This window comes from Podarcis pityusensis (genome assembly GCF_964106645.2).
Source record: "Podarcis pityusensis genome assembly, chromosome: 13".
NCBI lineage: Eukaryota > Metazoa > Chordata > Lepidosauria > Squamata > Lacertidae > Podarcis > Podarcis pityusensis.
Window position 1 is genome coordinate 7,454,357 of NC_138038.1, and position 21,921 is coordinate 7,476,277.

Sequence of the window (21,921 nt, forward strand, 5' to 3'; positions counted from 1 at the left end):
ACACTTCAGGGGGGGAAAACACTTTTCAGGGAAAAAAAGAAAAATGCATGCACACACATACTCAAAAACTGCAGCCAGTCCAATTTACTCAGAAATCTAACTCCTAGATAATTGAGTATAGGATTGCAGCAAATTATTTAACACCCCACCCCCGCTTGCATTATGAGTCCCAGAAAAGTTTCAACATGTGTGCCAGAATTTCTGATGCAGGTGTTCCTTATTCACAAGACATGCACTGTGATGGGTCTCTGATAATTTGAACATGCATCCTCTCATAAATTACTGGCTGTGATGCAGCCACAGTTAAGCTTATTTAAATCCCATTTTGTATCTCTCCCATTACCTTCAGTGAGACTCAAAGTACTTAACTTCGGGTGGAATATGCTGATTGTCTGTTGATATGAAGTGTCTACTTAAAAGTAGTTTTTTAAAAATAAAAATACTTTAACTGTTTGAAGAAAACAGCATTTAGCCTTGTCACTCTAGTGGCAGGTGCAAAGTGTTTCAGTGTTATTCCTTTCCTATTTGTTAGCCACAGAAAGCTGTTGAAAACGGGGTAGGAAGCATTCCTCTGTAGTGGGAAAATAATTCTCACATTTCAGTGGGATAAAATCATAAAAATGTGCAATTGAGCAAAGTATAACATTTTTGTGTGTGGAGGCAAGAAAGAAAGAATTTGCGAGGGGGCAGAAACGTATTTTGCAATGAGACTTATTGCTTTCCAACAGTCAACAGGATACTGGTAGAGACCAGAGAGAAAAGCGCCAATGTATTAGTGAAATCATCTTCAAGTGGAAGGGCTTCGTGGACCAAGAAAGAAAGAAAGAAAGAAAGAAAGAAAGAAAGAAAGAAAGAAAAGCATCTAGAAGAAACAGTGGCAACTTCTTTTCTATGAATTACTTTACAAACAATTGCAAGCAAGAAGGTACAAATAATCTCCAAACAGGTCTCGTGACAGCTCTAATAATGTTTTTTATTACTTGAAAAAAATCTGCTTTGTGCTAAAATGGTTCTGTCTCTGTGTTCCGTCGTTTCTAAATTCACTTTCTGGCTCACCAGCTAACAGAATTAAACATGAAAGACACGAAACCGCATGGCCAGAATTTGTCAGGCTTTCCCTGCTTGCTGGGTTGTCTGCCATGAAAGCCGACCACATAGGTTGCCTTACCTTCCTTCCCCTGGCCATTTTCTCATGTTTATAGATGAGCTTGGCACCTTGCCAAGCAATGGCAGATGGAAGAAAGAAGGGAAGGCCCCTCCCCATTCTTGCAGGCATCTGATTTGCTATCAAGGTCCCCCTGTTTCTGGCCACGACCATCTATAACCATCCTGAGCAGCCACTGACTATTCTTGAAAGGGAATGTTTTGGGTGGGAGTCTTCTATCCCAAGCTCAAAAAGAAAACAGAAATGTAATAGTGTGTGTCATCTAGACAGTGCCGTCTTTCCCATAGGGCTTAGTGGTGCATTGTGCCAGGGCGCGGGCCTCTCAGGGGCGCCCCAGCGAGTGGGGGAGCTGCGCGGCTTTGCCGGCAGCCTCCCCTTTTCCTACACGCCCCCAGCTGCACCTCGCCAACTATATGACTGGCGGGCATGCAGCTTGCCTCCCAAGCCTCTGCGGGGATTGCTCTGCCACAGCAGCAGGAGGGAGAGTTGCGCCCCCCCCCCCGATGGCTGGCAGTGCACAGCTTTGCCCCTCACCCCACTATCTGTGGTAATTTGGGGGCGCTGGATATTTGCACCCCGACGCCACATCTGCTAAAGACGGCCCTGCATCTAGACTTACATTCCAAAAAATCCCAAATTACTGCTAACTCCCCTACTCCATATTACACATTTAACAAGCTCTGAAATAGGCAGGGCAAAATTTTAGATCAACTAGAAACTGATCAGCATCATCCCTGAAGTGACATCTCTCACAGCCCAGCTTCCTGATAAATTGCATAGGACTATAGGAAACACCACAAATTTAGGTCTTATGGGTAGTAATGATGTCATCATGATTCACTTATACTCAGTCCAGAATATAGATTGTGTATGAGTTGATTATGCTGACATCATTACTACCCAGAGGGACCTAAATACATGGTATTTCCTACAGCTCCACCTTCAAGAAAGGTCTGGGATATTGATCTGATTACCCCGAATATTTGATAAATAATGCGTAATTATTCTGAAATAACTAATAAAATAACAGATTTGAGAGGATCTGAAATTCTTTTGTTTAAAATAACATCTGAGTTACACACACCTGGATCACACTTTGAGGCTAGCCACACTGATTTCTGTGGGACTCCCAGTTATATTGATTAGGATTGCATAAAAATGGGGAAATTAAGGGTGTTATTGAAGTGATATGGGATTTGTTATATTATAGCTCATGGGTAGGCAAACATGGGTAGGATCCGGCCCAATCGCCTTCTAAATCCGGCCCACAGACGGTCAGGGAATCAGCATGTTTTTACATGAGTAGAATGTGTCCTTTTATTTAAAATGCATCTCTGGGTTATTTGTGGGGCATAGGAATTCATTCATCCCCCCCCCAAAAAAAGTAGTCCAGCCCCCCCACAAGGTCTGAGGGACAGTGGACCGGCCCCCTGCTGAAAAAGTTTGCTGACCCCTTTAGCTCCATCCTATTACTCTCTGTCAAAGTAAGACTTCAAAAAGGAAGAACCGAGCATGAGACTCATAATCTCAGGCCTGTGAGTTTGAGCCTCACATTGGGCAAAAGATTCCTGCATTGCGGGGGTTGGACTAAATGACCCTCATGGTCCCAACTCTGTGATTCTGTGACTCTAAATATGGTTCTTTCCCATGACAGTATTCCGCTGGGAACCTCCTTTCTGCACTACCACATTTGGCCATTGGATGAGTCTTGGAGCAATTCCTGTGATTGGAATATCCATGGAAGGAGACCATGACACATGATTGCTCCAGATAATCCCATACATCACGATACTACAAAGCCTGCCTGTTCCTACAGTTAATGGCATTGGCTTATAGCAATAAACAGAGGGCCAGTAAGTCATGCACAATTCGTCTGAATGCCTAGCCTGCCACAAATGTGACTTTAGGAATCACAGAACTTTCTCCACCATAGCCTACCCCAAACATACAAAATGGAAGGCCTCTCCTTTGGATTTTGCAATGCATTCTTTATGGTTTTATTTATTCAATTATAGTCCAGCCAACCCCAAGTTCTCAGGGTGGATAAGAGGGCAAAATCAAACCTAGAGATAACGCTCCCGTTCTCAAGATATGACAGCTGTTGCAGCCATTTTGAAGTTGCCTGATTTTTCAGGGCCTGTTCTAGGCAAGACAATTTCTACCTCATGATATTTCTGGCTTTATTTAAACCTCTCTATTCCATGCCGAACGCACACAGTTTTTGGTGTCAGTTTTGCTCACAAGTGCCCTGATCTCATAAATATGTATACTGTATTCCCCTGGCAGAGATGCAATTTCCAGAGTGGTTTAACACGCGGAATTGTAGCTTTCTGAGGGGAATAGGTGCTCTCCTACCAACTCTCAGAAACTTTAACGAACTACACTTCCCAGGAGTCTCTGGGGGGAGCCATGACTGTTTAAAGTGGTATGATAGTGCTTTAAAAATATAGTGTGGATGATGCCACTTAGAATGTATTTTCCTGCTGCACAGGAAGCTAGACAAGCTACTCCTGTGGTCTCTGTACCTTCCTTCACCTCCCTCTTTTAACTTGCAGGTCATTTATTTATTTTTTAGTGTTTTTAATCATTTAGCGGAGCACTCAGTAATGGCAACCCCCCAACTGCAGGCAGAACTTGTGCAGTCACTGTTGCCATTTCATAATGCTACTTGGAGACCACCTCTCTCTTTCTTTGTGCCTTAAAAAGAAAAGAAAAATATTTTCAGTCCAGCTTTCACCAGCTTGCAGCTAGCACAGTCCAAAACCATCAGGGGGGCACCAGGTTGGCGAATGCCATTTTCACTGTATGAAAGGGCATTTGATTGCATTTTATGATTTCATGCAAGCTTCCCCGAGTGCTTTTCTTGAGCCAGAGGGGAGCCAAGCTTAATAAATAAACAAGCAAATCAATAAATACAAATAGCGACACTGATATTGCTACTGTTGCCAGCCTGGGGTTTGCCACTACCATTTTTGAATACAGGCCAAAGACCTTAAAGAACAAAGGCCAGCCAAATCCCTTCTCCAGTTTCATTGCAGAGGAGATTCTGGTAGGGAGAGGGCCTGGATGAGACGATCTTCATGACAGCTTCTCCCTCTCAGCCTTTTGTATCCTAAAACAGGGCTGGCTTTTTGGCAGATTATATTCCCAAAGGTGCAAAGAATTCTTCCATGTACAACCCCATTTTTGTATGTTGCTGAATCAGTTGCCTTAGCTCGCAGGAGAAAAACAAAACTATTTTCCTTATCCTAAATAAGCAGCAGCAAGTTAGAAGATATACTAGATTTAGGTGTGGGGAGGTAAAATATACGCAATCTGTATTATTTACTCTGGAAGCAGTTTGCTGACCTTTTTACCAACAATACTTTTTTTCTTCACCGCTGCACTGCAACGCTTGGGCCCATCCCACGTGCTCAGGGTGGTAATAGTCAGTTGCAAGAGGCAACAAGGAATCCAGAAGGAAGACCGGCCAATTCTTGGCAGCTGATTATGGCCATTACGAAGTCATTGCATTTTCCAGAGCCACAGGAGACAGAGTGAATTCCCAGATCTAGGCAAAGCAATTTTTCCAGATTGTACTATTGGAGGAAAGGGTCTTGGCCTGACCTGTATTCACTTAAAATCAATTTTTAAAAAAGCAATATAACATTTAAATACTCCCTACCACACTGGACAGAATTGTTCCGGTATTACTGAAGCTGTATGTGCCCTGTGCTTAAAATATTCTGTGCCCAGTATTTATAATTCAGCAGCCTCTATAAAGGCTGTACATCAGCAGAATGCGCACAGTGGATTCTGATTCAGGAAGCTGCAACCTCCCTTCCTGAAATTGTGTGTAGCTACACTTCCCAGCTTCTGAGATTTCGCAGTGAATTGTCTACATGATTCCAGCTTCCAAGGATATATCTACAACACAAGTGCCAGAAGCCTGATCCCCCAACCCAGCAAATGCAAATAGATTCCTCAGGAAGCTGAACTCTCGATCCAATTCCAAATTCTGTGCTATGATGAGATGCTACCTGCATCATAACCAAACAGCAGTAAAAACAAAAGCAAATAGCATGAAAAAGATGAAGTCCCATATCTGGGGTGTGCAGTAAACTGGACAATATTACCTATATACATCGTAGTGACTGTGGGTCAAATTCACAGCTAAAAAAAGGAAATCCGTTAAGAAAAGGAGGAAGAAAAACACACCCTGTATTGCATTGAACATTGAAAATGTTTGTACAATGATTTTACGGCTTAATTGCTGTGCAACAGTATCATCCTTTAAAATGTACAAAACCAGAAATCTCTGCCAAGAAATAGTCTAATATTGCTCTTCAATATTCTTCCGCCGATGCTTAAGACTTGAAGCAAACTTCGGTGAACTGCAGCTTTCAGGAGCCCGCAAATGGCTGTAAAATGTTTCAATTCAAGTAAGTCCTTGGAAGTATTAACATGGGCTGCCTTTTGCAGTTTTTTAAAGGTGCAATGTATACGTACTCAGATATATTCTCCATGTACAGACAAGGTGTGCTGGAAAGGTTTTAGTTGTTGTCAAAGCAGAAGAAAATGGTTAACTTTGTATATAACATATACAGTACCCATTTCCACTTTTTACGCACGTTGTATTAACTTCGTAAAGAAAGTTAGGTTCTAACACTGATTATAAATTATGTGGTTGAGGCCTGTGTCTTCCTGTTGCATTAAAGGAAGCACTGGCTTTCATTTTGTTGTTGTTGTTGTCAAAATAAATGTCAGGTCTATGTTTACAAAGTGCAAGGTCGATCACTTGAAGAAGTGTCATACTAAAAAATAATAATTTTAGAAAGTTACAATGGCACCATCCCATTTACCAGCTGGACCTTCATTTCTTGAAGGCTGTTCATTATCTTCTTCTGGTGCCCAGCAAGTGTGACTCCAAGACTCCTCAAATCCCTGCATGAAGAAAGCAGACATTGATTCCAAAGGGTAGATTCAGCAGGAAGGTGGCTGCTCTTGACAATTAGTAAAGGGTAAAGGGACCCCTGACCATTAGGTCCAGTCGTGGCCAACTCTGGGGTTGCGGCGCTCATCTCACTTTATTGGCCGAGGGAGCATGTGGCCAGCATGACTAAGCCGCTTCTGGCGAACCAGAGCAGCCCACGGAAACGCCGTTTACCTTCCCGCCAGAGTGGTACCTATTTATCTACTTGCACTTTGGCGTGCTTTTGAACTGCTAGGTTGGCAGGAGCAGGGACCGAGCAACGGGAGCTCACCCCATCGCGGGGATTCGAATCACTGACCTTCTGATCGGCAAGTCCTAGGCTCTGTGGCTTAACCCACAGTGCCACCTGTGTCCCGCTCTTGACAATTACCCATGTGTATATAGATATATATCTTCATTGTCTACATCCACTTGCTTTTAAGCCATACCATTTAAAGTGTGTCACATTAAATCCAAGGGTTATTTGGAGTGAAAATCCTCCTCTTCCCTTCCAACAGAAAAGTCCAGCGTAGCTGAGGACAATGCTTCCTGCTCTTATTATAGGCTATATTACACCATTAATAGGATCAAATGGCAAAGTTTTCATATAGCCCATTGAGTGATGGTGCCTGTGGATAAAAGGAACAAGCCCTCTCCATTTATTATGTCGGAGAAGATCTATTCTGAAATGCCTCCTTTACGGACTATCCTCTGTCCCCTGCTAGGTAGAGTTTTTGTGGGTATATATTCAAGCGCAATGGCATAGTCCAGGGAAAGCTTTGCCACTCGATTCTGCTAATTGTATAAACTAGTCATGTTTGTTTCTTTCAAGCTCTAGGAAGGGAGTCTGAATGGGTACTTGCCCGTTTTGAGCATGGCTTTCTCTGCCTGCTGTCCTCATGAATGGGGAACAGAGCGACTGAGTTGTGTATGGAACTATGGCACAAGTAAGAGGAGCAATGTACATGGGGGGGTTACCCAGTTCATCTTTTCTTTTCCTGCTGTTGTGAAAGGCAGGGACTGGAGCACTGAATTCAGTAGGCGGTCTCTGTCTGCTCCATCCCAAGTCAACTGCTGCAGGAAGACCGCCACACACCTATGCCTCTGTGTCAGAAGGAGGGTGATAATGTACCCAGGCACCATTCCTATCTAATCTTAAAGACTTGTGAATGGGTTTGCAGCATCTGATGGAACAAGCCACTCTCGTTAGCTTTGGGGGAATAAGACTGGAAGTGCATTCCACCATAAGGCATTTGAAAGTGTCCTCTTTTTTTTCTTTTTCGTTTTTGGAAACACACACTTTTCCTCAAAGGTCAATTCCTTTTTCCCAGCCACTTCATTTTTTTGCTTTTTGGATCCTGAACATAGGAAGCTACCACTGTTCAGGTCAGGCAGCTTTATCTATCTAGCAAGGATTGGCTGTGGCTTTCCACAGCCTCAGGTTCCTGAAAAACTGGCTTCACGTTTTCCATGGTCAGGATATCCCAAGAACCTTCAAGGATGCAAATGTGTACCTGAATCAGTGACACAAAACTACACCAAGAGGACTATTTCAGGTCTTTCAAGAAGACTCATGCATCCTTTGAAATGCCAGAAAGTTAAATAATAGATAAAATTGTAATATGATTAGGCTGCTTCTGAACTCTGTTTGCATTATAAGCATATGATGTGCTGAATACTTTTAACACTCTAACAAGGCATCTTATCTCAGGCAAAATACTCCATATTAAAATCTCATTGTCTGACTTCTAAGAACATGTCGGCTTGGAGAAAGCCCTTTGTTTGGATTTCGTAGAGTTTTTGGTTTTGCGCAAGCCTCAGGTACATAGAGTTCTATACAAGAAGGCGCAGTGAAGCATCAGGAAATAATACCAGCAGCTTCATGCCAGTGAATGCTGGGGTTTTATAGTAACATTAACCACTAACTTTTTATGACTCTGATGATTCTCATTCTGGTTTCTACTGAGTTCTGAAAATAGCTCAGCCAATAATACTTTAGCGAAGCTGTGTGCGTTACAGCTGAAAATTGGACGATTGTTCTGGCAACTCCGCACCAGACTGGATTCCCCAGTGCCCAAATTCTTAGAAAATGATAACCGTACATGGGCTAGGCAAGTGACTACGGCCACATTAAACTTTGCCCTCTCAACAGAAGGTAATTTAGAACCATCTGCTCTTAAGGACTTCTTTGAGGGGAGTCATCCCACGAGTGCTATATGGTACAGAAGGGTGGAAGTAGGCAAATGCTAAACTGGAAACTACGGTACCAAAATTTTGTAATTTTTAGGTTGCATTAAAAACCTACCTCGTGGCACTCCTGTTGCTATGATGAGATTGGAGCCTGGGGTTTCTTCAATATTGCCCCAGTTTCATATTTTCTTGCTTCAAGTACAAAGTTACATCATATACCAGATAACAAGGTTGCACAAAAATGTGTTTCCTCCTCCCTCTATTTTTTTTTTTAGTAAACTTCTAATGGATCTGTATAAAATTGGGCTAAGAAACATGAAGCTCTTCTAAGTATGAATTGTTTCCTCATGTTCTTAAAGTTATTACTCCTACAGTTTAAAAATAGAGGGGCTTCTTGTTAATTAAATGTTACCAAACTATGCAATTCTCACCATATTACTACTCTGTTAGAACAGATTATTGTCTTCAAGTCTTCTTCTTTTTAATTATCTGTTGGTGCAATGATGAAAGCACTTATTGCTTTGAGGTTTCAAAAAATACCCACATGTTTAGAGAAGATATAACTGGGATATGTGTATTTCTGTATTTGGGGCACCAAAGAGGAAGAAGATATTGTCCAATTGTCCAATTTCTTTAGAGCTGGTTAAAAAAAAATATTACCAAGACTGGTTGTTTGTTTGTTTGTTTTTTGGTACAGTAGGGAGGGGGAAAAATCTGTTACTTATTGGTTGCTATAGAGAAATATATCACATATTAAGTTTCTGTGTTTGCTCTAGTGGCACAATGGATTGAATAAAACATGGTCATGCAATATGGGGTCCAATGTGCTGAAGAAGTCCCATAATAAGCTGAGGGGAAAGGAAGGCAGCAGAATGTTCCAGGACAACATCAGATCTACCCCTCTGCCTTGTGTTATGTTCCACCCCACTGTGTGGTACAAAGTGAGCAAGCAGTGATCCACCCGTGTGCCTTTAAAAACTAAAAAAAAAAAGTATAACGAAATAATCCAAAGACTTGAATTAGAAAAAGTAGGAACTAGTGTACTTTCTGCTACCTTCTTGGATAAAAGGAATGTTAAAGTATCCTGCAACTAGACTGGACCAGACCCAAGCATTTATTGTCATATATACAGCTAGGCCTTATTTATTTAGCCATTAAGGGTTGCATGCAAAAGCTGAGTGAGACAAAACCCTGTGTTATTGCTTTAAAGCAGCATTGGGGAGGAACGATTTGAAGTAGAAAACAGAACTCATAAGTTATCTCAACGATCCTTATCATATTGTAGGTGCGGGGTTAAGTGGTGGTTGAGTAGCATGCATAAGGCCAGCCAGCGAATACATAGCAGAAATAAAATGTGAACCTATCCATCTCTAGGAAACCAACAAATCTCCATAGAAATCCATGGGATGCACTCTCAGCTGTGCACAGAAAAGCAGCAAAATCGTACCTCAGTTGATTTTGAAGTATGTTTTTCCCACTCACCCTTCATCAAGGCTAAACTTTACAAGCTAAGGCAAGCTACTGGTTTCAAGACCTGAGAGGAGCAGCCTTCCACCCTCAGGAAAGGGCTAGCCGCACGTGCATTTAGCAGATATGGAGCCATGTTTCGCTGGCTGTTTCCCCAGCAATTCAACTTGTCTGGTTTCCATAACTGATAACAGCACAAACAACGTAACAGGCTGTATGTAACTATATAAATTCTTTTTAAATGTGATTCAACATATCATATCAAAATATATGGTTCTATAGACCAACTTATCATATAAACGAAACATATAAGTCCAGCAGATAGATCAGGAAATACAATCTATTCAGTTCTTATATTGGCAATGTCCACAGTGTGGAATTCTTATCATCAATCTTGTAGTGTTCCACGTGACGATGCTTTAAAGAATTCTAGTGTTCCTTGTATTCAGGTATCAGACGAAAAACTTGGAAGAATGGCACATGCAGAAAATAAGACAAGGATTCCATGTTCCATGTCTCTGATATACAAGAATATGGTATGTAAATTTATTGTTTAGTATGCGTGTTATGTTACAGTGGTACCTCGGGTTACATACGCTTCAGGTTACAGACTCCGCTAACCCAGAAATAGTACCTCGGGTTAAGAACTTTGCATCAGGATGAGAACAGAAATCGTACTCCTGTGGCGCGGCAGCAGCAGGAGGCCCCATTAGCTAAAGTGGTGCTTCAGGTTAAGAACAGTTTCAGGTTAAGAACGGACCTCCGGAATAAATTAAGTACTTAATCCGAGGTACCACTGTACTTGGTTTTGTATAAAATTGCATCATATTATGTTCGTTTATATAATCCAGAGTATGACGGCTGACGAAGTCCGGCTGGGCGAAGCAAGGAATTATCCTGGAATCCTTGTCTTATTTTCTGCATGTGCCATTCTTCCAAGTTTTTCATCTGATACTTGCATACAAGGAACTCTAGAATTCTTAAAAGCGTCTTCATGTGGAACACTACAAGATTGATATAAGAATTCCACACCATGGATATTGCCAATATAAGAACTGAATACGTCTTGCGAGTTCTTGCGAGTTTGTTTCCTTTTTCTTAAAGCTGCTAATAGCTGCTAAGCCGTTAATAGCCGCTAAGCCGTTAATAGCCGCTAAGCCGCTAATAGCCGTGCTTCGCAAGACGAAAAAACCGCAAGACGAAGAGACTCGCGGAACGGATTAATTTCGTCTTGCGAGGCACCACTGTAGATTGTATTTCCTGATCTATCTACTGGACTTACATGTTTCGTTTATATGATAAATTGTTTATGGAACCATATATTTTGATATGATATGTTGAATCGCATTTAAAAAGAATTTATATAGTTACATACAGCCTGTTGTGTTGTTATCAGTTTTGTATTTACGTGACAAAGGGTTTGGTAGTGCTTTGAATGTGGTTTCCATAACTAGCAATTGACATGACGCGCAAGTTAGAAAAGTGGAATATGGTGAGCCCTAACCCTGGAAGGGCAACTCCCTCAAATCACCAAGGTTGCCCACAGAGTGAGGAATAGTTTTGAGGCTCACCTATCCTTAAGAATTCTTTGCATAACGTTTTCATCCGCTCTTGTTATTTATCCCCTTCCGGGCAGCAGCATGGCATCATAATTCCTGATAATAATTACCATGTTACAGAATGAAGAGCAAGGAATAAAAAGCAAGAGCCGGTGAATTCTTGATGTAGATCTCTCTTTTTTTCCCCATTGAGTGAGGGATTTTATTTTATTTTATAAATAAACATTTATTTTAAAAGAAAGAAAAACAATTACAATGTAACACAACAGACACACATATTGTTACAGATATTCAGAGCTGTCCACCGGATGACAAGCAACAAGGTGTCCTGAGATTCAGTGAGTACATTATCTTTCAAAAGGGAGATGTGAAGAAGTCCACCTTTTTGTTGTTAGCCATTTAAGTCCAGTCAGGTATACGACTAAAAGTGGCCAGTCTCATGATCTAGCTATTCTTGAGGGTTGTTCTGGCCATGTTATTCTTGCTGAGTATGGGAAGAGTTCCAGAGATACTCAAAGCCACCAGAGATTGTCCACATGTTTAGAAAGCAGTTGTTCTCTCTGCTGTGGTAACAGTCTGGTAATCCAGGTGGAAAACAGGACATATCCATCTCCTCCGCTAGGATTAGAACTACATGGCAAAATGCTGGAACATATTGAAGATCAGGCCTTTGCGGATGAGGCCTGAACAGAGCACAGGACTTGGGGCATTAGCCATAGGAGCCCATTATAATTGTGATTATTTCAATTTGCTACTGTTTGAAAGGCAGCATTTGTTGAGAGCATGCATTTGACAGGGCCTTGCTGGCAGGTGGGATTCTGACTGGACTATTGCAAGGAAGCTACCAAGATTTTCAAATTGTTTCAGGTGACTCAGGTTTTGAGCTGACAGCTAAGACATCTCCAAAAGGCTCAGTTTCCTTAATGGCACAAACCAAGGCCCCCTGAAGGCGTCTTAAGTTGGACACTCACCCTGAGAGGCACCCCAAACCACCAGACACTTCAAAATCTTGGTGTGGATGACATAATATTATACTAGCTCACTCACTTTTCTAGCGCATGAAAGACACATAGATTTGCCTTTCGCAGAGACTGATTTTGTTATTTGTAGGACCAGTCTCCTCTTCTAGGTTATTTTCCAACCTGTTTCTTAAGTAGGCTGAAATGTCATGATATGAGATTAGGGAATCAGGAGTACTGGCACATTAATTTTAAACAAGGGTTTAACAGGGGAGTTTGAAAATTCAGTTCAATTCTGGTTCTCATCTTGATCCCCCCAAGTCCCAGCTCTGGAACAGAACAAACAGTTGTCCCCACCGAACAACACATTCAAACCCAACATGTTTTCCATAGTTTTGTGTGTTTTTCCTCTTCCAAACAAGCTGTTAACCATAGTCTGTGGTTTTCCGGAAAATTCTGAAGGTCCTTCATGGTTTTAGAGGCATATGAACAGATGAGGGGGCTCTCCTTTTCCCAACAACTGTGTTCTCAGGCCAAGTGATATGAATTGTGAGGGCTTCAAAGGAATGAAGGTGATTTATACCAGTGGAGTTTCTGGCCCAGTGTTCTTAACTGTGTGGCCTTTTTCCTAGAGCTGCCATCAAACAAAATTCAAAGTGAATTTGGGAGGGCATTCTCAGTATATGAAGAATCTGAGGAATTCTGAGGGAGGCTAAGGGTTTCAATAAAGTGGTGACTCTTTTCATGTAGTACCCCACAACCCCACTCTTTCTACTTTGAAATTGCAACTTCTTGTGGCTTAGGTCAGCTATGTCAAATGAAGCAATAGCTAATTTACTTTGATTCCCTCCCCCTAGGTGTGAAAATATGTGCTTTAGGGCATTATAGGCATGCCCTAAAAATCACATACTGTCCAGGGATTTCATTTCTCAGCCACCTGCAATTTTTGTCAAAAGCAGATCATCTGGTCAAATGTGGTAATAGCAAAACACATACACACTGTCTAGCAATTCTACCTTTCACATGAAAAGATCTACAACTGCGTGCACTCAGACCCAGTTTATAAATTATATACAAACTGGGACAAATAAAGATGCATGAGTGATCTGTGGCTCTTGCTTCTGCTTTTATGTTTGAATTGGGCCTTGCGGATCTTGCCAATAATAAAACCCAAATGGTGTTTTTAAAAATCAGGTGCAAAATTTATAGTTGGGTGTTTCCCCATGAACTGAGTGAGCCAAATGGGAAAGTATTGATGTAGACATGGTTGTCTTAAGTTAAACAGACAAACTGGAATAGCTAATTGAAGTAAAGGAAGTATAAATTTAGGCTTTTATGTTCACGTGTTTTGGTAGTGATGTGCTTCTATTCTTTTTTTTCAAAAAAAGGAAAAAAAATATGTTGGCTGATTTTGTGGAGGCTGTAGTTTAATTTTGGTGTTTTTATATATGTAAAATAATTATTAATAGGATTAATTATTTTGTATGGATAAAAGTACCAAAATTAAATGACAATCTGGACAAAATCAGTCAGCATTAAGGAAAAAGAACAGAAGCACATCAGTGGCAAGATGTACAAACAACTCTCAAAAGAATTGGGCTCAAATAGTGAAATAAATATCCTAACACGTGAACTGTACATTTAAATAGCTGGGCATCCCTGTGATAAAAATGAAACTTTACCTAAAGTTGCCTGTGAGACTAATGCACATGAAACATTCACCATTTATGAATGTTGTCACGTGTGAATCTTACCATTTAAATCCAAAGGCTATTAATTCCTGAGTACAAAAATGTATAAAGTAAACTGGTTCTAAGATCCTGTACTCCAGAGGTCATCTAAGGTAGATAGATCAGACCAAGACTGAGTCCTGCATCATATATTGAAGGCAACAAATGTGTCAGAAGGAGAACTAAGAGCCACACGTCTTTTTATCTCCATACATGTGTGGTTTGGCTCTCAAGGTTCTCTGGATTCCTCATGCTGACAAAAATAAATGCCAGAGAAGCGGCTAAATTTGCCTAGTTCAAAATTTCCCCTGAAATGAACATGGCCCAATTCAGTATAGGAACTTGGCTGATAGTTGAGGAGCTGTCAGAAGGTCAGCGCCACATCTACCAGGAAGTTCTGTTGGACAAGTCCAGCTGGGACAAGAGTACAATTACACTCTCTTCATCTTCTGAGAGAAAGGCTATGTCTGACACTGGCTGAAGCCTGGTTTAAACCTGGAGGAGAATGTGATGGCAGAGTATGGTACCAGTTTAGGCTGCAGGAATGTGTGTGTGTGTGACTTTCATGAACTTCTTACAAGTACAGAACTAGACTGGTAGGAAGGTGGTTGGGAAAGCTTTCCACCACAATGTGGGTGGTTTCTACCTTCTTCTGCCGCCCATGTGAGAACCAGAACTTCCAAGGAATTTAGCCTGGTTCCATGACCTCGGTTCTTACAGCTTAATAGGCGGGCTGCTGTTCCAAAGCCCCTTGTTTCAGATGGAAAAGCAAAATTTGGATTCCTTATAGTCTGTCCATGAACAGTGTTTACATTACTTCACCCGGTGCTATACCAGCTGCACTGGCTCCTAGTGGAGTACAGGATCAGGTTTAAGGTGCTGGTTTTAACCTTTAAAACCCTATATGGCCTAGGACCCTCGTACCTACGGGACTGCCTCTTCTGGTATGTCCCACAGAGGACCTTACAGTCTTCAAATAAAAACATCTTGGAGGTCCCAGGCCACAGGGAGGTTAGGCTGGCCTCAACCAGAGCCAGGGCTTTTTCGGCTGTGGCCCCGATCTGGTGGAACGCTCTGTCACAAGAGACTAGGGCCCTGCAGGACTTGATATCTTTCTGAAGGGCCTGCAAGCCAGAGCTGTTCCACCAGTCCTTTGGCCAAGGCAGTCTGACCCCCTCCTTTTGTAATCCTCATAGAACTCTAGCCCAATGTTTGCCATTAATTTGACTCTGAATTGATTTTAGAATGAATTGATTTTTAGAATGTTTCAATTAAATGATTATGATTTTATGTAAACTGTGTTATTTGTACTGTTGTTAGCCGCTCTGAACCCAGCTTCAGCTAAGGAGGGTGGGATATCAATAAAATTTTATTATTATTTATTATTATTATGGGCTGGGTAGACAAGAAGAAGGTAGAAAAGCGGAGGGGGGTTGTTGAGGAAGAGAAAGGATGAGGGAAAAACTGGTGTGGCACTAGAGTACCTGAGGTTGAGAACTCATAATAAATCCACCACAAACGCTGGTGGCACAAGTGTAATGGAGAGGGGAGGAATACTGGCATCTTCATCCTGCAACTATTTAGATCTAGTTCAGATGGTATCTTTGGCAGCATGGTTGCTGCTAGGAATTATAGGAATTAGCTGTACGAAGGTGTGTTTAGCCACTTCCATGAGGTCTTTCGGCCAATTTTAATTAGGCCAGTTGATTAAAGGTGAACTTCAATAACAATATAATTCTCCCCTTAGGGCCTATCTATACTATAAACATCACATTGGTGTTTCTTCCCAAGGGAATTGTAGTTTTTCGTTTTTGTTTTAAAAACAACAACACCCTGCCAAAGATCCCATGTCCCCTTAAAGAGAACTTCAGTCCCCTAGGGAGAGAGGATGACTATAAAACTTGTTTATCGGTTGAATCCAGACTAAGCTAGTTGCAATAAGTTCACCTTCAAATCAATGGGACCTTACTAATGTCATGACTAACTTGTCTGAGGCAGTACTGTTCCACTCACTTGCCTTGGATTCCACCCTGTGCCCCTGGTGTAAATGCACCTTTAGTTTCTGACAGTTTGGATCACGCAGTCCTTATTCTAGAGAATAAACTGCAGCATAATTATTGTTACAGTTTCTGAAACCAGTTGGACTACATTCTGAGTTAGGGTCTTAAGATCTGGGTTGGTGAGGGTTAAACTTCACTGAAAACACAGAGAATCCTGCTTCATTCTTGATACATACACATTCCAAGATGAATTAAGCTTTGGCAAATGTAGATTGACTTTTAAAAAATAGCTCTTGATAGATATGAATGGGCTGTAGCTGATAACATTGTGTTTTGTGTTTGTTTGCACACAATGAAAAGTTAAGATTTTGAAAGCACCTCTGGGAGGTGGCTTATGATTCTATAGGCTGCATTTCAGGATTTCGGTATCTTGTGTCACTTCTGTGTCACCCGAGGGGAAATATAGCATCAAAGTGTCAGAACTGTAATAAACGCTAAAGTCAAATACAAGCACAATTACATGTACATGTTATTTAAGAGAAATGCAAAAAGCATTTGCTAGACCATTTAAAAGTGCTTGATATTCCATAGGATTAGATCCAACCGAGCAAAGTAGTACATTCATAAATACAGCACACACCTGACCCAAATTACAAATTGTCTGCTCTGAATGGCAGAGATTTTCCAGATACTTGCGTGGAGTCGTCCACCCATGACACAAAAGAGACAGTATCAGGTTACTCCAAAGGAACAAGTATGGTGTAAGAATTTAGAACACACAACATCGTTTGCATTTTCCCTTTAACTCTTTAAGGTCAAACTACAGAAGGGAGATCTAAACTTTTCTTTCTTTCTTGAATTTCTGCCACAGGAATTGGAAATCAATCATAAATTCCCAGCCATGCCATATGATATGAGAGCTGACCATGCCGGCCATTGGAACGGCAGCCTAAGGAGGATCTGAGAGTTCCCGGTAAATTAAATGTAATTGAGAAACAGAAATACTGAGCAAAATAAATCCACTTTCATACACAACTTTAAGTGTCCATGTCTAAAAAATGGCTTAGCCAAAACACAAGGGTTCCTGAAGAAGAGACTGCATCCACTTTGATCTTGTCTGGTTATTTCGCTGCTATGCTGAACTAAATCAAGGGTTAGCCTGGTGTGTGAACTAAACGCAGGCTCTTGGCTTAGCTCTCCTGGACAAACCATGAGCCTTAAACCACAGGACAAACCTGAGTTACAGCTTGTGGTTAATTTCAAGAAAACAGGCAAGGCTTGGGTGACATGCCAAGCTAGGCCAAGTCTAGTCTGCTGCAGAAAAACAACTGGGAGGACCAAAGCAGTAACTGTCCTCCCCTGAAGTTTGTGCACTCACATGTTTATGTTATACCATGGTTTGGCTTGGTATGATGTGCAAACCTGGTATCTGCTCATGAGTTGTGAACAGAAAACCATCCCAATTATTTAGAATCAGAGTCTTGTGAGCTCTGCTGGAGAGAGGAATTGATTCATTCTGCCGGAATGGATCCTTGAATCTCAGATGGCTTCCATATTTCTCTCTACAGTCACCCCGCACCTTCCCCCATCTGATACAGATGCAAGGAAACTGAAGTGTTTTAGCACAGCCAGGGAACTGTGATAGACTCCCTATATGATATGAAGGAAGGAAGGAAGGAAGGAAGGAAGGTGGTCTTTGTACTTTAACCTTCCCTCTGTTACTGTGGAGAAGTATTCTGGTGGAAGGCAATCTGAAAAATAATTCACACCTCTGTCTGTATCTAAGACTATCATGGGTATCTACTAGCAGGGATTGTGTTTGCTTTAAGGTGAGTGGAATTTATTTATTTATTTTTTTAAAAAAGAGAGGTATTTGTGCAAAATTAACATTTTAAAAAAGTAAACCCCAAATTGGTGAAATTTATAAGGATTTTCTGAAAAATATGGAGCCTGGAGAAACTGTATGAAAGGGATGAGCTTGGAAAATTTCCTCAAGCCGCAAAGAGGGGAAAATCAATTTATTATTTTTTCCTAAAAAGCAGATCAATAAAGTATGCTCCTCATGCATTTCAGACTCTTCAGATGTAGGTAAGGGTGGTTTAAAAACAAGTTTTGAAAATCACTCGTGGGATTACATCTCTGCTGGTGCACTCCTTAACACTTTCCCCTTGCATCTCAGAGGTGGACCTGACATCTACCGTAAGTCCCCTGGCTGTGCTAGACTCTCCAGGATCTGACAGTCTCAGATACAGGCATGGTATGTTCTTTTGCTTTCTGCTTTCCTCTAATGGGATTCCTTCTCTGCAGAAACTTCCCCTAAAGGCATCACTTCTCTGCTTTTGTGGGGAAGAATTAAAAGAAGTTCTCCTCCTCTCACTTCCCCAAAGGCTTGCATGTGCCAAGATCTCCAAGGATATTAAGAACATCTTTCCTCCCTTGAAATGGAGACATCCCTATATTTCTGGACTGCAGGAGAACTTCTCAGAAAGAAAGGGTCTCTGAAGCTGCTCTGGAATGGTTTCCATCACCACAAGAAGCTGTGGCTCTGGGCCAGATTAAATTGGGGGTGGATTCCCTCCCCCTCCCGCCATTGCACCCACAGGTATTCAAAGGTGTTTGTGGAATCAAGACTTCCTGGCTTGCAAAGAAGATTACGGTCTTCAAAACTCCCATAGTTTCGTTTACTGCGGCGCACTCGGCAAGAGTGCCTTTGTCACATGAGAAACAAGCCAAGTCATGTGCCAAAATTGGGATGCTGTTGCTACGTCCAAACTCATGTGGTACTTTATTAGAGCTGCTTTGCCAACAGCTGACCGTAACCATAAGGCCAGCTATCTCATTGGTCTGTTATCATTTATATAGGATATGAATGCTGAAACTTCCTTGGAATCGGATGGGTGTTAAAAGAAAAACAAAGAAAAACCCTTAAATGCTTCCAGTCTTCACTTTCTATCTTTACTCTCTAACTGGCTTCAAACCAACAGGTTTCTCCCTTATTTCAATGAAAAGGATCAGGAAATCTACTCACTCCAAGGTCACCTGAGCCACAGCGTCCATTGAACTGTATCCATTTTCCATGAAAATCTCTGTATACCGTCCCATTTTGATGGCTTCCAGCCATTCCCCTACAGATCTGTAGACACCATTTCCAAGCGGGCTGTGTTCACCTAATAAATTTGAAACTCTAAAAAAGAAACCAAGATACAGATTAAGACAAACCTAAACAAAAACAAAAAACTCATTTGGGTGTTAGGCTTCCGGTATTGTTTTGCATGGAGTTAACAGCAACAATTACAGTGGTACCTCTGGATACGCACACCTACGGTTGCGTATCCTTCAGGATGCGAATGTGGCAAACCCGAAAGTATTTTTTTGGGTTTTGCTGTGTGCACATGCGCAGAAGCGGTCCCTCCGGTTGCAGAAACCTTGGGATCTGACCAGAGCTCCGGAACGGATCCCGTCCACAACCAGAGGTACCACTGTAATAAGAAAGCGGGACCTTGCAGTGCCCAAAGTCAGCTTCTCCACATGTCAGAAGAGCATTTCACTGTAGGGTTCACAGTTTACCCAACTATTCTGCAGGTTTACTTTTCAGCTTGGAAATAGGGTTTCGGGAGGCTCAAACTCCCCACGTCCCACCCCCACAACTCTTAATACCCTTTTTATTGGTTCTTTGCCAATTGCAGTATGTCCTGTTTATGGGAAGATGTCCCATGGGCTCCCCTCACCATCCCCTTCAGAAGCCTCAAACCAGGGTTCTGAAACTGCATCTTCCAGGTTCTGGCAAGATTTTGTGGGGCTCTCATGAGACTTTGCGGTGTTCTCCAAGACCTTGCCGAAACCCGGAAGCTGCTGCCGTCACTTCCCCTCATTTCTCTGGGGGACCCCTTGAATTCTCCTGTCTGAAGCGGCTGCCTCATAGTTGGGCCAGCCCTATTCTTTGCTTCTTTGGACCTATTCTTTGGTCCAGTATATCTGAATGAGCGTCTCCACCTCCATCGTTCTACCCGGATACTGAGGTCCAGTACCGAGGGCCTTCTGGCGGTTCCCTCATTGCGAGAAGTGAGGTTACAGGGAACCAGGCAGAGGGCCTCTTCGGTAGTGGCGCCCTCCCTGTGGAACACCCTCCCATCAGATGTCAAAGAGAACAACAACTACCAGACTTTTAGAAGACATCTGAAGGCGGCCCTGTTTAGGGAGGCTTTTAATGTTTGATGTAGTACAGTATTTTAATATTTCTTTTGGAAGCTGCCCAGAGTGGCTGGGCAGGGTATAAATAATAAATTATTATTATTATTATTTTGTTTGTAGCCCCTTATTCCCCCTTGTTGATGCTTCTCCTCTGTTTCATCCCTCCTCAAGTAGTCCAATCCAATTAGGGATCACAACAGATGAGATAATCCTAGAAAACCGTGACAGAAGTAGGACACAACATGACTTTTGGGGTTGGTTTTTGTACCTGCTTGATGCATTCACCAATGTTTTCAAGCTGCTAGGGTTCCGGATGAGCTTGTCCAACATGCATACAATTTCATCAAACTTGGGCCTACTGTTCCTTTCCTTCTGCCAGCAATCCAGCATAAGTTGATAAAGAGCAGCTGGGCAGTCCATGGGACTTGGCAGGCGATACCCTTCTTCGACAGCTTTAATCACCTAAGGGAGGTCAAAGCAGATTCCAGAACATCCTTCCTCAATGCTCATTGTTTTAACCAGGATGGCAAACAAGGTATTTGGGGGGAAAAAACACCTAAACGTTTTCTGATAATTTCACAGGTTCAAAACACTGTAAATTTGGGAGATAATTGTGGGAATTGGAGAAGGTTCTTTACCTCATACCAGCAATGGCAGACTGATTAACAGAAAAGCTTTTGTCACATTGTGAATATTGTAATGGATTTGACCTGTCCCCCTTTAAAACATTTTAAAAGGTTTTGGTTTAGAATTCTGTAAGAAGGGAGAAGACAAGTATGTTACTAGAAGGGTAGCCCCGTTAAGACAATTTGGCAACCAGAATAAGAGCATGAATGATCTCAGAGTGAGTTTGGCGTGGATGCAAAATTGTATATGTCTTGTTTGTATTATGTTTCAGGCTATGTATAACATTCCATATTATCTGAGATTTCTTACTCCAGTCATATTTTACAATGGGTCTATGGCCATATCAGTAAAATGCGATCTATTAGTAACAAGATAATTTGGGTTATCTTCACATGTGCCATTCTGCGCTTCTTGGAGGAAGGATGGGAAACATAAAGTAGAAAGAGTGTTGCATTTCCTTGACCTTGGATTGGGAAACCCTAAGAAGCCAGCGACAAGACCAGTAGGAATTAGTTTTGACCACAACAGGGACTACCAAATAGCAAACAATCTGCCTCTGATGACCACACAATGACAATGTCTCTGTGGCATAATATCTCTGCGACAAAATATAGTCTATAAAATCCAGATGGTCTTGCTGAGCACATCAGTGTCCTCTGACTACTTGCCAAGAAAGGATCATAATGGCTTTCGAGATGCATAAAACAAGTGCTGGGTTCTTGGTAAGTAGTCCTAGTCCTCAATCACTTTTAGATGTCTTTTCACATTTAATCACTGTGTACAGAAGCAGTCTTCTTCCCTACTGGAAGAATTATAAACACATAGCATTTATGGAATTCATTATGTCAAGATGTATCAATAGCCCCAAGATGTATCAATAGCCCCTAGTTTAGGGTTCAACTACACATGGGGTGTTAGGGAATGGTAGTGCCTCTGGTGTGGGACCCGTCGTGCTCCTTCTGGGGCATTATGTCCAGCTTAGGTCCCCATCCTGTACTCAGCTCTCACCTGTGGCTCCTAGAAGCTGCCAGCATGCGACAGCCACCACAAAACCTTTTCTGAGCCTTTTAAGTAAAGCAGGC

General features: G+C 41.9%; 1 protein-coding gene across 8 annotated transcripts in view; it reads right to left on the reverse strand.

Moving 5' to 3' along the window:
- Positions 1–4,984: 4,984 nt before the first annotated feature.
- EPHA5 (EPH receptor A5) overlaps positions 4,985–21,921 on the reverse strand; it is a 250,643-nt gene continuing 233,706 nt past the window's right edge. For 7 of the 8 annotated variants that reach the window (XM_080976572.1, XM_080976571.1, XM_080976568.1 and 4 more), the window contains 3 exons: positions 20,481–20,674; positions 19,050–19,205; positions 4,985–6,088 (listed from right to left, as the gene is read on the reverse strand). In XM_080976572.1, coding sequence (XP_080832698.1) covers positions 5,983–6,088; positions 19,050–19,205; positions 20,481–20,674 — 456 coding nt within the window. In that variant the 3' untranslated portion in view covers positions 4,985–5,982. Of the gene's footprint in view, positions 6,089–12,693; positions 12,926–19,049; positions 19,206–20,480; positions 20,675–21,921 lie in introns of those variants that run through there. The other variant, XM_080976569.1, reaches the window with a different exon arrangement.